Source organism: Macrobrachium rosenbergii, chromosome 27 (assembly GCF_040412425.1).
Source record: "Macrobrachium rosenbergii isolate ZJJX-2024 chromosome 27, ASM4041242v1, whole genome shotgun sequence".
NCBI classification, from domain to species: Eukaryota; Metazoa; Arthropoda; class Malacostraca; order Decapoda; family Palaemonidae; genus Macrobrachium; species Macrobrachium rosenbergii.
The window spans coordinates 22692009-22708624 of NC_089767.1; the positions used below are offsets into that span (position 1 = coordinate 22692009).

The 16616-nt window shown below is 35.5% G+C and overlaps 1 protein-coding gene across 26 annotated transcripts in view; it reads left to right on the plus strand.

Annotated features, from left to right (window-relative positions):
• Glut1 (Glucose transporter 1) overlaps positions 1-16616 on the plus strand; it is a 515395-nt gene that overhangs the window by 433500 nt on the left and 65279 nt on the right. For all 26 annotated transcript variants that reach the window (XM_067129126.1, XM_067129128.1, XM_067129118.1 and 23 more), the window contains 5 exons: positions 5346-5602; positions 8075-8199; positions 9758-9928; positions 10929-11036; positions 12157-12344. In XM_067129126.1, the coding sequence (XP_066985227.1) occupies positions 5346-5602; positions 8075-8199; positions 9758-9928; positions 10929-11036; positions 12157-12344 (849 nt within the window). The remainder of the gene's footprint in view (positions 1-5345; positions 5603-8074; positions 8200-9757; positions 9929-10928; positions 11037-12156; positions 12345-16616) is intronic.

The following is a 16616-nucleotide window of genomic DNA, read 5'->3' on the forward strand; positions in this document are numbered from 1 at the left end:
ATATATATATATATATATATATATATATATATATGAGTATATGATATATACATTGTGTATACTCGCTGTGGATGTGATTTTGCCAGTGCCACAAGTAGCTAAGTTTTTATCCATCACTTCTCAAATGTTTCCTCTTAATCGCGTTCAAATCAAGATAGCCTTTCCTTCATCTATCAGCATCTACGACCTTGAGAGCAACAGTGACGCTATGTAACCAGTTTTATGATATTCCCTATGTAAAATGAAGTCGATATTCACCGTCAGGGAGATGTGGAATGGCCTAATTCGTGCCATTTTCCCACGACACGATTCATTGTGTCTTGGTAACACTACCCAATTATTCAGTGTATGTGACAGACGATATTAGCGTCACTTACGTTATATCTGTTTTTACTTTCACCGTTGTAGTATTGTATCAAGGGTTGAACTTTGTTACAATTACTTAAAGGGGTGATTTCTGCTATTTCAACAATGATACTTTTGACTTAGGCCGTGGTCAGAGATCATGCTCGGCTGTTCTCCGTAAGTTTGATTTCATTAGTTCATTTATGGACACCTTTCGTTGTTGTGCTATTGGTGGATATCTTAGTTCCTCAGTACATTCCACAAACCAAGACTGAATGGAATATGTGGTTTCCACTCTTGTGTAAAGTTGAATGTCAGCCATGTCAGGAATTTGATTGAGACAGTGTAAACAATATATTTATCCCGAGATGAACCAGCAAACTTTTGGCAAATAATCAGCCATGTTTTGGATATTGGTAAGAAAATGGGATACCATCATCAATAGACCACATTCACCAAATGGCATTATAATCACTTTCAGGTAGAACCACAAAATTTTTATCAGAATGATAGTAAGGCAAGGGGAATTTACACACTTTGAAATGGATTTTTTAATAATCATTCAAATCAAACCACAAGACAAACACTTGACTTTATCTGAGGCGAACCACGTTTAAATCCCCCTTTCAAAAAAATTGAAAGAAAGTGGCAATAAAAAAAACGAAATAGGTTCAGTCACAGAGAGCAAGAAAGAGCAAAAGAAAGAGAGTTTGAGCGAGGTAGAGAGAGCATGAGAGTATGCCGCAGAAATACGTGAAATAAACGTTAGAAGAAGCCTAGAAGGGAACAAGGCAAAGAGACTTAGTTTTCAAGTAGGGTTGGAGGAAAGAGTCATAGAAAAGAGCACTCAAGTGCTGTTGATTTCAACATGATCATTGTTACAGATAGTCAAGTAGAGTTATGTGCCCTTTTCAATGTAGGGAAATCATTTCCTGACCTACCTCATTAATCTCCACTTACTCACAGATACCATTTGGATACTATGAACTCTGTAGATTTGTCAGTTAAAATACTTCTTTCATGCTCATTTGTTTTTATGTCGTAAATTTTCCCCTTCCGTATTACTCAAGTATTAACTCAGTATACGTCGGCAGCTGATTATAAATCTTCTTTAGAAGTTCAAGCTTTTAAAGTTATTATATAAAAGTTGTGATGAGGCATCAGCTTTAGAGAAGAAAAATGGGGCAGTGACTCTTACCCTTTCCACACCCATCTATCTATCTATCTATCTATCTTTCTGTCTGCTTGTTTACGTGTGTGCCGGTTTATGTGCATGCATAGTTTACAGATGGTAAGGCATTAAACAATGGGACTGTGATCATGCTTCTCAGTTACTATTACAACGTAATAGTTTGATTTTACCTCCTAAACTTTAAGTGGAACTTGAAATTGCAAGCTTATCAGAAGTTTGCGTAAAACATTAAGGTTTACACTGGTGTTATTCGTTGTCAGTTTTCATTTTTACCTCTTGGAGGTCAGTAGGAATTTCGAAAACTGACCAGTGCACCTTCCGAAGACGCTCATCTTTTGTGCATGACTTAAGTAGTGGCGTTTGAAATATATGGTTTGAGTAAATGGCGTGGATAGTATTACAACGAAAGAGGGAATCGTTGAGTAAGGGCAGAATGGAAGACACCGTGTTGAGCTGTGAGCAAGTTGTGGAACCTGGGAGGAAAACAAGGTGTCTAGGGAGGCAAAAGTTAAGATGTATGAATGGGTTTTATTTTTTCGGGGCCAGCTCTTTTGTTTGGAAGTAAAGTTTGGCTCTGGGCTCTGAATGAAAGGAAAAGGTGAAAGTTATTGTGATGAGAAGCATAGAGGTACGGCGTTTTGGTAAACGTAGCATAGGTAAAACAACGGATCAGAGTGTTTTAGGAAAGTTTTCTATCATGGAGTGAAATAGACCTGATAGATTGCATGGGAAGGGATATGATTTGAAGGCTGAGAGAGAGAGAGAGAGAGAGACCTAAAACTTCGGTTGGGATGAGTGAATAGATGTTAATAAGGTGGCGATTTAATTACCAGTAAACGAAAAAGTGCTTGGAAGATAAATTGAAATATACAGTCTATGTAAAGTAGGTCGACCACCTTCAGTCAACAGTGAGAGAATGAACGGACGAGTGACGTATCCTTCATGTTATCGTTTTATTCTTAAGCCACGCCCCTTTGTGGAATGGCTTGTGAATGATGAACATTCCCTGTTAATGTTTATTTGTATGTGTAAGAAAAATATTCCTTGGTAAAATTGTTTCAACGACGGCGAGGATACTGGCGCCTCATGAAAAAAAGTGAAATAATTTTATTTATCTATAAAGTTACGTTACCATAGCATTTAGCATCTTGAAATGCTATTCTATAGGCAATGCAAAATCGTAAGTGTTCATTATTTTATATAATGTGTAGGGTTCAAGACATGAATTGTGATTACCCGATAAACACACGTCAGTTAACAGTACGTCTAGTCGAAATCTCTCTCTCTCTCTCTCTCTCTCTCTCTCTCTCTCTCTCTCTCTCTCTCTCTCTCTCTCTCTCATGCATGATATTAGTAAAGAAAGAGTTGTGTGATACCTCTTCCAAAGCTGCTTTCACTGTCTGACTCCACGAGAGAGAGAGAGAGTTATTTTGGAAATGGCTTTGGAAAGCTACTAAATTGAATATTTTTTCGCTATTATTGAGCAGCTGAACTTGTGCCAACAGCAACCGTGATGATGGACATAGGACATGAAATTTCCCTTTCAGTGATGCCACAGGGTGAGAAAGAAAATATTCGCAAAAAGGCCTATTTCACCACGATTCACACATGTCGTAGCACGAGAGAGAGAGAGAGAGAGAGAGAGAGAGAGAGAGAGAGAGAGAGAGAGAGAGAGAGAGAGAGAGAGAGAGAGAGAGAACTAAGTGTATGGGTCATGTGTGTGCCCTGTCAGCCAATCATAATATGGGACTTGAATATATCTTGCATTTGAGCCCGTGCTGACAAAACCAGATGCATATATATATATATATATATATATATATATATATATATATATATATATATATATATATATATATATATATGTGTGTATATCTGATTCTGTAATCAACGAACCTTTCAAGAATTTCATTTGACTTAGTAATCATTAATATACCATTGCCAAAAAATATTTGTTCTTGGTATATTGTATCACTGCAGTGATTTTTTTGTACGGACATGTCATGTATGTGACGTAAAGGAGATAAACCATCCATTCAGATATTCTTTACTCTTTATTTGTTTGACCCATTTATTTATTCATCTATTTTACATTCTGAATTATGGGATATTCATTTACCATTTGTGTAGTTAGATAATGTATTGACCTGTATGAGCTATAATACTTTGAGCAAAGCTTACGAATGTGACAAATGACAAAGAATGCCATAATGATTCCGACTTCAACAGAAGACTGTGACAAGACTGTAAGCTTAGTGGCTTGCATGGCAGACTGAAATTCTATATATAGCACATCTCAAAAGATTAGCAATCATTGTTCGGTGTACTTCAAAATAAAGTTTATGAATCTTTCATTTATTGACTGATTTTGTTTCCCTGGTCTTCGTTATTAGTTGTGATCTCCAAATATAATAATAATAATATCATGCTGACTTGTTAAGCAACATCAGACCTCAATAAATCCGTGTAGCAGCCATAGATTTTAACACCTTAAACCTCCCTCTCATTTCCTCACCGAATTATAACATTTAGGTTACTGGGAGAGAAATTTTTGCCCCCTTCCTGTATATCCAGTTAGTACACGATTAGAAGATAATAAACTCATGTAAAGTAGAAGCTTGTAAGATACAGTAATATTTCTTTGGAAGATGATGGACAGACGTAGGAATAAGTTAGGGAAAGAAATTATCAGATTTATTCATTGAGATGACGTTAGGCCCTGGTCTTATTTACAAAGAGGTAGGATATTCTAATGTTGATTGCTGTTGTTGTGTGCCAAAATTATTAAGTGCAAAAAAGAAGTTAATTAAATAATCTGATTTATTAATTGAGATGACGTTAGGCCCTGGTCTTATTTAAAAAGAGATGGGATATCCTTATGTTGATTGCTGTTGTGTGGCAAAATGATTAAGTGCAAAAAAAAAAAAAGATAATTTCCCCAAAAGTGTTTCTTTAGTTATAAAATGATGTATATCACTCACTTTGCCAGCCTGCATCTTGTGTGATCCACTCAATCAAGGTCTGGTCAACACAAACCAGTCCACAGGTCTGTAACACGTACGAAAAAGTTTAATACGTAGAGTAGCTAGCTGCTGTTCTGTATTGGATCTTGTATTTTTTTTTTTTGTTTTTGTTGCTGATTTAATCCTAGTGACATATGAGGAAACGATGTGTACAGTACTGTAGTCCCTGAAAACTGAAACTTTTGTCTGTTCTTTGTCTGTGATTAAATGTTCGCCTGGTCGGTGTTCCAAAAGGGCTGGCCCAAAAAATTTGTCAACTAATTTGCAGATATTCTCCCCTTAATGACTTTGAGCTTCATTACAAAAGTGGCTCATATTTATAGTGTATATAATAATAACAGATATATATATATATATATGATATATATATATATATATATATATATATATATATATATATATATATATATATATATATATATATATATATATATATATATATATATATATATATATATATATATATATATTTTTATATATAAAGATATATATGTTTTTGATATATATGTTTCTTGAAGAAAAGACGTGCTCCAAATTGACTGACGTACGAGAATGGGTGCAACATCTGCCCGATTCCCCTTTTGCAATGCTGGCTGGGTGAACGGTAGGCCATAGTCGCTGCATCCTGAAAGACAGATTATGATCATGATTATCATTTCTTTGTGCGTGCGTCTGTCTGTCTGTCTGTCTGTCTGTCTGTGTGTTGTAATGATCAAGGATTGCTATGCTTTTGTCTCCGAAACGACCTCTTAACTGTCGTCTTGGTGTTTTCTCTCTTTCCTCAGGGATTAACGTGTTTCTTGTGCTACGCCATCTTCGCCGCCGTTCTGGGCATGTTCCAGTTTGGGTACAACACGGGCGTCATCAACGCCCCGCAATCAGTCATCGAAAATTTCATAGGGGACTGCTGGAAGGAGCGCTACAATAAAAATATCGAGGGCGGCATCCAGGATCTCATCTGGTCCATTGCTGTGTCCATATTCGCCATCGGAGGAATGATAGGCGGTTTCTGCGGTGGATCTATAGGACATAGATTCGGCAGGTACGGTGTAACCTGCGTTTACGTAATGTTACTGGTTTTTGTAATGTTACTGGTTTTTGTACATGCATATATATATTACTGGTTTTATATATATATATATATATATATATATATATATATATATATATATATATAATACATTTACCCATTAATTCCCTCCCCCAGACGCATATAAATACAGCGGGAACACGTGTCTTGGTCATTTTACGGCTACCAGACGATGAGGACAGAAGGTCCTTGAAAGCTTGTAACTTTTTTTTTTTTTTTTTTTTTTTTTTTTTTTTTTTTTTTTTTTCAAAATCTCCGCCAGATACCATCCTCTTTAAATGAGATCCGGTTATCAATACACAGAACAGCATGATCAATTTTAATACACAGAACAGTTGTGCAAGTGATCAAGTTTATATAATTATATATAATATATATATATATATATATATATATATATATATATATATATATATATATATATATATATATATATATATATAATATATATATATATATAATGTGTTTTTATAGGTGTCTTTTCATATATAATATTTTGGCATGTAAAGCAAATTGTTTTATTAGTATATTATTAATTCTTCATATTTTTTAAGTTTAGGAGTAATCATGTATTTGGTTAGAGATTACTCATGTTCTCTTCTTTCAGATAAAATTCAGACACATTATAGACGTTGTTGTAAAGGATATCGTTTACTTTTGACAATATTAAAGTGACATGTATTAGGTTGAAATAAAAACTGCAGGTGTGTTCCGTACGTAATAGTCTATCTAGCTGATGATAACACACACAAAAATAGCACATTTATTTAAATGGAGGGCTTTCGTGCATCAGTGTATCGCATGTTCTATAAGAACCCTTCCTCTCCAATCTTCGCTCTGGAGCCCATTTTTCCACTGATGCTTCACCGGGTCCTTTCCAAATCGAGACTGCAAACTATATTCGCGTTTCCATTTCAAAGATGGGGGATGTGTGTGTGTGTGTGTGTGTGTGTGTGTGTGTGTGTGTGTACTTCATCAGAGTTACACTCGTGGATATTGAATCTCTCCTCTTGGAAGCTGTTTGGGGTCAACGTTCTTCTCTATAGCTTCTTTACTGACTCATATCCGTTATTAATGTTTGTTGAATTCACTGATTTTGTATCTATTGTAACTTAACCCTGCTTCTTCGAATGATTTATCGATAAGCTTTCACCCACATGCTGAAGCCTTTCATATGGGAGACTTCATTGTACTCCTTATTATGCGTTATGCATTAAACCAAACTGGTGTGGAACTATTTTCACCATTTCCGTCAGTATTGTGTTGATGAAATTATTTTGTCACCCTTTACTACTATACTTTGTCGCAACCGTGCATCTGTTATCGCATTTCTTATCTTTGCCTCTTAACTAAATATATCCTGGATGTTGTGACCACACTTCCATTTCTTTAACTTTTACCCTCAACTTTCCCTTGAACGCAGCTCAGTTTTGGATGGAATTTCAGTATCTACTGGAATCATTTTGCTTAGAGTTGTTAGAAATCACTTTGTTTCTGTTTATTGAAGGAAGAAATTCTCCTGTAAACAACCAAGTGGTTATCGGTTCTGAGTGGTACAGTGCTTTGCTCACGTTAACTGGGTCCATAAATAGCTCATTTCCAAGGACTTGGACACAGCAGACGTACCCTTAGGGGTTTGTTAACAAAGCAGAAAGCTATACCCTTCTGGAACCACTCCTTCTGAAGAATCCGTATGTTAAAAATTGTTCCCATTGCCTCTTTAAAATATATCTGGTTTTGCTGCAGCCTTCTTGAAATATTCTTCTCTTCAGTACTCGTGAAATTGTAGCTTGCTCATCCAGTGAAGATGCTACTCTCTGTTTACATGGCTAATTCTACTCAGTAGTAATTCCAGTGATCTTCATCCTGCCCTAGTCTTCCCTAATCTTGTTTCCTGATATACATGCTTTCTGTTTGTCAGGTCTTGGGAGCTCTTGGGCTTTAAAGACGAACAAACCTCCTTGCCGACATTGTATGTCAGGAGAACACCCAGTATGTTTATATTGGTTTGGTTCCTGCTATAAGTAAATTAAATTGTGTGTGTGTGTGTGTAGCAGAAGTATTCCAGTAGAGCTGAAATAATTTTGACTGGCTATAACATCACAAGCCTTTGTTGGTGTATATATATCCCCGAAGTTTCTCACGTTCTTCAGTGTGTGTGTGTGTGTATATATATATATATATATATATATATATATATATATATATATATATATATATATATATATATATATATATATATATATATCATTAGGCTATTCGATTGACTAGAATTCCTTTAGCTATAAGCATTTTGTTTATATTTAACCAACAAGTTTATTTGTTTGTTATCCAGATATGTACCTCATTTTTTACTATGTTATAGTACTCGAGTAAACATTCTGTCAACATTTTACTGATACTCTCTAATTATTTGTATTGCAGAAAGAAAGGGTTACTACTGAACAACCTATTAGGCGTAGGAGGCGCTTGTCTAATGGGCTTTTCTCAGATGTCCTACTCATTCGAGATGCTCATCTTAGGTAGATTGGTAATTGGCATTAATTGTGGTAAGTAGAATTCATTTCATGACGCAATCTTAAGTATTACGTTGACTGAGCTTTAATGGTCGTACTCCTTGTCTTAGAATAAATGTTAAAATGTTTTTTCCGAAAATGTTTTTCTCTTTTTTTGCCAGCAAACTTGCATGTTGACTTAACTGTTTGAAATTAACTTAACATCAATGTTATCTTGAAATACATATGATTGAGTTTATAGATCAACTTTTTACCTGCTTTTTACTGCTGTTCTTTATTATGAGTTTGAAAGTTTTGCTCAGTAATGTAGTTGATATTGATTATTCTCCTGTAGAATTAGAGTATACGAATGGCTATATTTAAATGTAAGTTTAGCTGTGAAAACAGTCCTTTTGTGTTTTATTACCTTTAAATGCTGTGTTCTTCACATATATTTATATGATGCTTTTGTTAAATTCATTGCATATTTTCTGTTGTGATTAATTTACACTACTCTGATTCTCTCTCTCTCTCTCTCTCTCTCTCTCTCTCTCTCTCTCTCTCTCTCTCTCTCTCTCTCTCTCTCACACACACACACACACACACACACACACACACACACACACACACACACTCATGTATTTATGTAATATGACTGGGTATATAAAACAGTGAAAAATTATCACTCTTTAGGTAAATGATTAACAGTTAGAAAAATCCTTGGACCATTTACCTATAAGCAAAGAGGATTTTACTAAAAATAGTAATTTATTATGTTTGGTTTAAAGAAGACGCGTTAATTAGCTATTCGAAGTATTTAATGAGTAGCCTCCTTCCCTAAGTGCCATGCCAAAGATGTTTACGGAGCAAATCTAACCTTCTCTCGCGCCCCGGTGACGAGCCAAAGGGCGCCATTAAAATTCCATGCCTGGATGACATCAAGAAGATGTCTTTCAATCATTTGGCAAAGATTAGCGATTCTTCTTGAGCTGCCGCTACAACACCATCAGTTCAACACCATCAGCTGATGTTCATAAAAAATGTAAAAACCCTAAAGATTTTGGTGTTTATATAATTCCGAGCCGAAGATGTTATGTATGTTTGATTTCACGATAAAAAAAAAGTCTTATTACAATAAAATCCAGTATAAGTTATTGGCAAAATTTTGAATTCGGAATTTAGTTTATTTAAATCGTATAAATTACACCATTCAGTTACATGAATGTGTTCGCAGGTCATGGAAGCCAAATCTAATAGATAATTCCCCACAGTACACATTTTTGTAAAGGACTATTGCTCTAAATACTTTAAATTTAGTTGTGACATAATTGATCCAGTATGACATAATTACCTGTCCTAATTAATTCCCTACTTGTGTATAAAATACCAATCCTTTAACCTTCAGCCTTCTTAACTTCCTTTTATTATATGGCTTTACTACTACTTTATTGTTTCTGCTTTTCCTGCTTTATTATGTTTTCATTCTTATGCAAATAATTATATTTAAAACATCAGTTTTTATGAAACTTGAAATAACAGACAGTAGAGATATGAAAAATCCCAAGTTCTATACTATAACTGATATGCTTTTTGTGTTTAATCTCTTCAACAGGTTTGAACACCTCCTTAGTGCCAATGTATATAAGTGAAATCGCTCCGCTCAACCTTAGAGGAGGCCTGGGAACTGTCAATCAACTGGCAGTGACTGTTGGCCTCCTTCTTTCACAAGTCCTTGGGATAGAGCAACTTCTTGGGAATAGCAATGCGTGGCCCATTCTCCTTGGTAAGATGATGAGTCTCTCTCTCTCTCTCTCTCTCTCTCTCTCTCTCTCTCTCTCTCTCTCTCTCTCTCTCTCTCTCTCTCTCTCTTCTTGGTCCACTTTTAACAACTGCATCAAAAAATACTGTTTGCATTCTCTCTCTCTCTCTCTCTCTCTCTCTCTCTCTCTCTCTCTCTCTCTCTCTCTCTCTCTCTGCATCAAAAATACTGTTTGCTTCTTGGTCCCCTTTAACAACTGCATCAAAAAATACTGTTTGCATTCTCTCTCTCTCTCTCTCTCTCTCTCTCTCTCTCTCTCTCTCTCTCTCTCTCTCTCTCTCTCTCTCTCATAATATACCTGAAGATGCCACAGTACAGGATAGCGGATTTGTTCTTTCACTAAGTAGGGAAAACTCGTATTTGGTAAATGCATACAGCAGCTGCGGTAATAGTTTTTGAAGGCATGGAAGCTGGACACATTTATATTGCAAAGAACTTAGGAAATTGACTTCTGTGTTGTTCTGTGCTGTTCACATCAAATCACGCCTCGCATTCAGTTACCAGCCTCGAAAGTAGTTCAGTATTTACGTGAACAGCTACCTGAATGCTGTGAAGATTTCATGAAATGAAAGTTGCTTGGTGGCACGACAGGCACAGTGTGTAGTGTAGTGTGGGTATTTGGTTATCAACCAGGTTTAAACAATCGTATTTCGCGGCATGACTTTGAGAATTTGTGGCACAGGAATTCGCATTAAGTTCTGAACTGACTGCAACTGATGTAGAAAGCTACATTTTCTTTTCCATTACTGATAATGAACAATTAAATTAGCATGGCTGCCTCTGGAAACTTCTGAATATTATTATCACTTCCATTATCAGTATTCTGTAAATTATGCCTGCTAAACGTAGCTCATTGTACCTCGGACCACTGAAATCAGTACGTGATAGACTTCATAAAAGCTAACAAGATCCTGTATAACTAAAATGCTAGTTAGTTAAGGTTTTTTTTATTATTTAAAAACAGGTCTTGCAATAGTTCCGGCTGTGATGCAAATGGTCCTTCTGCCAGTGTGTCCCGAATCTCCTCGTCACCTTCTCATAACCAGGCAGATGGAGGATGAAGCTCGCAGAGGCAAGTGTCCCGATGTTTTAGGATTTTAATGTTTTTTTTTTCAGTGAATAAGAAACTATTTGAAGGTAAGCATCGTGTAAGGTTCTGTAACGACTGCTGTGTCTGTGGAAGTACATTTTTTAATTGTTTTGGGCCATCATTCACCACAACAAAATTAAGAGTAATTCAGAGGATAGTAATTCATCGGTAATTTCTGAAAAATGCAATGTAATGAGTATATTTTTAGTATGTTTGTTTCAGGTATTCATATTAAGAATAAATTATATGTAGTGGGAAGAGATCATTAAAAATTTCAATTTCTCTGTTGTCATGGGAGTTTTATTGTAGTATATAACCTAATTAATCCTTGGGTCAACCAAAAGGCTAAATATGTACTACTTACAGCTCCTTGACACTTTGTCAGGAAAAATATATGCTCTCCTGAACCTCTGGGATGACTTGAATATCCTGTGCTGTCCCACATTTTAAATCTCTTGAGAACGTTTTCGCAGGTTTCTAGGAATGTGGTAGAATTATGTGGGTAGAGCGTGGTTGGTTTTCAGATCTGCTTGAACTTTCGATTGTAAATACGTTGGTCCATGGTATATTGGTAACCTTACTTTAAATGTTAACGTAAGAAAACCCTTACATGGTGGCAGAAATAAATAAACACTGGACCACCCACCTTCAGTCAAAGTCAGTTGATTATTACACATAATAAGACAGTAAAGTCCTGTGCACGGTCATAAATTCAGGGAAAAGATGATTAAACTGACAAAGCATGAAGTATGCTATCACAGACACTACTCAGTCAGTTACTATTGATTGACAGATGTAGACCACTTAATTTGGATTGATGGGCTCGTTTGAGTTAAAATAGATTTGGGACTGTAACTACATTTATTTTGATTTCCATACCTTGAATGAAGAAGAGATTTCTGACAAGGGGGACAGTTTCACATGCTTTAGGAGCTGTGCCTGCATTAGTAAGGAAACCATCCCACTTGGGCCTCAAGTTTTTTGATTTCCATATTTGGAAGGAAGAAAAACAAGAGATAGCTGGTAAGGGAGTACAGTAGTGAGTAGTTTCACATGCATAAAGAGCCGCGGTTGCATTAGTAAGAAAACCATCCCATTCCAGCATTGAGAAGACTGCGAGCTTCAGCTCATGTGGAAGAAGACATTGAGGAAATGCGAGCAGAGGAAGCTGCCAACCAGTCCGAATCGCACATGAGTATGCTGCAGTTGGTTCGATCGTCAACTCTCCGCATGCCTCTAACCATAGGCATTGTTATGCAACTTTCGCAGCAGCTTTCAGGCATCAATGCGGTAAGTACTCACAGTCCTTGTTGTCACGTTCTCCAAAAATATTGGTCAATCATTTGGAAATAATTACAGAATAAAAATAAAAAGTTGCTAATATTTCTCCCCAAAAAGTAGGTATTACTTCAGTCTCAAAATTTATGTGTATTTGATGTATCTGGAGTGTAGTATAACCATGAAAATACTTACTTTGTAAAAATTGATGTTATAAAAGACTTGAATAAGTTATAGGTAATGGGATATAAAATACTGTGTTTTTAAAATCTCTCTTACATATAGCTAAACTACATCATTGGCTATGTAAAAGTAGTACTTTTGAAAAAAAAAAAAATGAAGTTGACAGAAATGTAGTTAAGATCAGATTATGAAACAGAGAGTGAGCCGCTGGGGTTTCATAAGTGCAATTTTCCTGGGATTCTCAAAACTTGATGTTGAAAGGTGCCTATAACTGATCAGCGATTATAAGAAAACTGCCAAACACTTCATACAAAGGTTTTTTATCTCTTGTACACTTTCTGTCCCATAATTTGGTTTTGCTTACATTCTGCTCATTTACTATCTATCAATCATTCCATCTAAATAAGAGTTTTTAATATTCGATCATTGCCAGTTGGTAAGTGTTTTTCCTATATTTGTAATATACTGTACAGTGGCAATGTCTGAGTGATTTGTTTTTGTTGGTTATCTCATTTATTCTCATGCTCTAAATGATTTTTTTTACTAAATGTACTGTATGTCAGATTTTCTGGCTCTGCAGAGTGGTCTGTTAATTGGAATCTTTATGAGCTGATGTCTTTCTTTGATATTAATGGGAGAAAACGCGAAGTATATCTCAGATGTACACAATGGATTTTTACATTAATATCAACTAAATTCATTGAGTAAACCTTTGGATTAATGGATCATATTGTGAAACTAGAAACGTCTGATCATACTGTAATTGTTCAAACAGTATGTAGGCCTGCATGGGGGTTTCTGTTCCATGCATGGATTTTGAGTCAATTCATGAAGTACTGTAATTACAGTTAGTTTATAGGCATAAAGTAGGATTATGTAATGCTTTCCTCCTGTACATAGTTTAGTTGCTGTTACACAATTGACATTAACATAACAACTTTGATTTACAGTGAAGTTTAGGTCAAACTATTACAATTTGCTCTTAAGTTATACTCAAGTGAATTCACTATCACAAGAAATCAGTGATTAGTACCATGCTATTTTTTGGTCCATGAGAGATATCAGAACCCAAGGCTTTTTCAGTACCCCCAAATAGGCTATTTATTGTTTTATCTAGATAAAACATTTGCTCCTAAGAGATGTAGACCAACTAAATTTGTCTAGTATTTTTAATCTCATTTTAATTCTACATCTTTTTTCCTCTTATTACAATTTGCTATAGCCGTCCCTGCAGTGCCATAAATATTCACATGCTTGGAAATTTGCAGACAAAGCAATCCAAATATTTAGAACCATTCCTTTCATTTAAACTGAACATTGCTTAAAATTAATGGTAATTCACTACTTCAGAGACACTTGAGACAGTTTTTCAAGATAGGGATATATATGGGAAACAAGTATTTGTTCATGCTGTTGTGTTAAGCAGTTTTCTAATATCTTATGAAAAGTTGTAGGCACCAACATTTCATGGATGGAAGAGTAATTGCAGACTTTCATCATGAGCAAATAATTGATATAGCTAATATATATATATATACATTCATGGCTGTGATATGCTATGATCCATATAGTTACAAAATAAATATAACAGTGAATGTTTTATTCAGTGTGGTGTGCGTGTCTTCCGTTGTGTGGTCATGTGCCCATTTTAATTTTGTGTATAATCTCAAAAAGTATGTTCAAATACTCTGTAGTGAATATATGTAACAACAGCTATTGTAATGTTTGCCTTAACTACATTCTGCTATAAAAAGCTAGAGTATAAAGGAATCTAGCACAGTATATTCCATTCATTAAAGGGACATTTATTTAAGCAGTATATAACTGAAGTGCAATGAATTATATAAAAAGCATTCTTTTGGGGAGTTAGGTATGTTAAAAGCCTTTATTCTTTTTTGGAGTTGAGTCAATCCCAGTACAGTGATATTGTTGCTGTATTGCAGGTAGATCAAATTGTTTCTGTACTGCAGGTGAATCAAAAACACAAAACTTAGTTTTCAGGAAAATAAGCCTTAGAAAAAGTTATATGAAAACTTACTTGTTTCATTATTTATTCTAATTTTCACCATTATGCGTTGCAGGACACAGTCAAAGTATTTATTTCCTGAATTGATTATGCAAATCCAGTCTTTTCAATGACTCATGGAAGGATTCATGTGGCTGCTGCAACATTCAATATTATTTATTTTTGTTTGGCAGGTGAAGCTATGAAAGGCAGTTTTGTTGTATCATGAGAGTACAGTGTACTAGTATCCTGACTGTTTAGGATTTGAAGTGATTTCTTGTAAGAGACAAATGAAATTCTGAGATTTCCATTCCTTTTGGAGGCTTTGGTTGATTACTCTTATCATATTGTACTGTATTTGACTGTTGGTGTTTTCATTATTGAAGCTGAGAAAAAATTATTTTTGGTTTATAATACTAATTGTGAAATGAAATTTGCATAGTCTTTTATCCTGTGTAACCTACAGTACTGTTTATCGTGTATAACATACAGTACTTTCAAACAGAAATGATGCTTTAAGATAACCCAAAAGTAGAAGAACTTGCGTGCCAGTTATTATTTGGTTTGGTAAACGATATAGACAACAACAGATATTGCATAGATTTGTCTGTGGTTTAACACAACTTCTAGGGAGGTCTGCATAATTGTCAAGTGATTGGGTGAGAAACATGAACTTATGGAAACATCATAGTAACTCAGACTTCAAACGGCTACAGTAATATGTTCCTGCAAACTAATGCATATTTTATGAACACTTTATCTGCATAAAATTAGCTGTGGTTGCTGTAAACGTGTAGTTTTCTTTACACAATAATTACATTCTTATCTTAAGCATACTGCCACCCACAGTCTCCTTCATGAGCAGAACCAGGAACACTGAACTGTATTTATTACTATAGCAGCCAGGGACAGGACAGTGGTTGATGCTGACTTTCGCGGACTTAATAGAACTATTGATAAGATATATTTGAGTCAGTAGCTCGATGGCTATGTCTTTCAGTGACTGACTGCTAACCAAAGATTGCAGGACATGACCGTTTTGCCTCATATTTTAAAAGCTTAAATGTCCAGGTATGAGATCCAGATTCCCATAACACTGTTCTGCATACAAGAAGTAATCTGCCCAACAGTACTTGCCAAATGCGTCTGAAAATCTTGGCATTATAGTTGATGCCCAGATTTCTCAAGCTTCCTGATGATGATCTACATTTGGCTGTTACTGTTAGGGTGTATTCCATACACTTGGAAATTCATAGCAGGTGTCATTAGGAGATAAAAACACATGCTTCCCCTCCCACTGTGAGTTAATCTCTTAATATTCGATGCTTTGCCGGACTTTGTTACCTAGTCAGTTAAAAATATGATCAGTATTTGCTGCTGATGAATATTTTCATACAAACTTGAAAGAGAAGCCTCTCCCTCTCATTTTCTGGAGATAGAAGAGCTGTTTTCCACAATAACTTGTGAGGCATTAGATGGTAGACAGCACAGATACATCACATAAAAGGTGGCCAGTGTGTAGGATTAAAAAGATTTGACTAATTCTGACATTACTTCAGTTTATGAATCCTGGCAAATGCGAATAATTTTTCTCCTGGAACCAGCTTGTTCAGTAGACAACATGTCCTAGACAGCATTTTTGTTATGGTCTTTGGGATTGTTTTAGTTTTCTGAATTCTACTTGAAGGTTGGATTGAGAGACAAACTTGCTGAAGCCCAGTTAAACATCATACTATTCCATACATCTCCATAATTCAGCGCACTACCAAGGGTTTTAGATAAACTTTTCGTACATTTACATCACTGGGAATGGTCCACTGATATGTGCAAGAGTAATATCACTTGTGTTGGCGAGAGGTTTGGCTAGTGATAGATGGCGAGAGAGGAGAGTGATAGATTAGGGAAGGTGTGTCACAGTTAGGTGTAAGGTACTTTTATCATCTCTCTATATAATAGGTGTTATTCAGACAAGTTCATTATGTTAACGCCTTTGCATATCTTCAAGTTAACAGCCGTGACGTTTATAAGTATCCAAGAAAGAGAAATGTACTACTCCATACGTTCATTTATCTGGAGCTTGCCACTTCCAAAGGCTC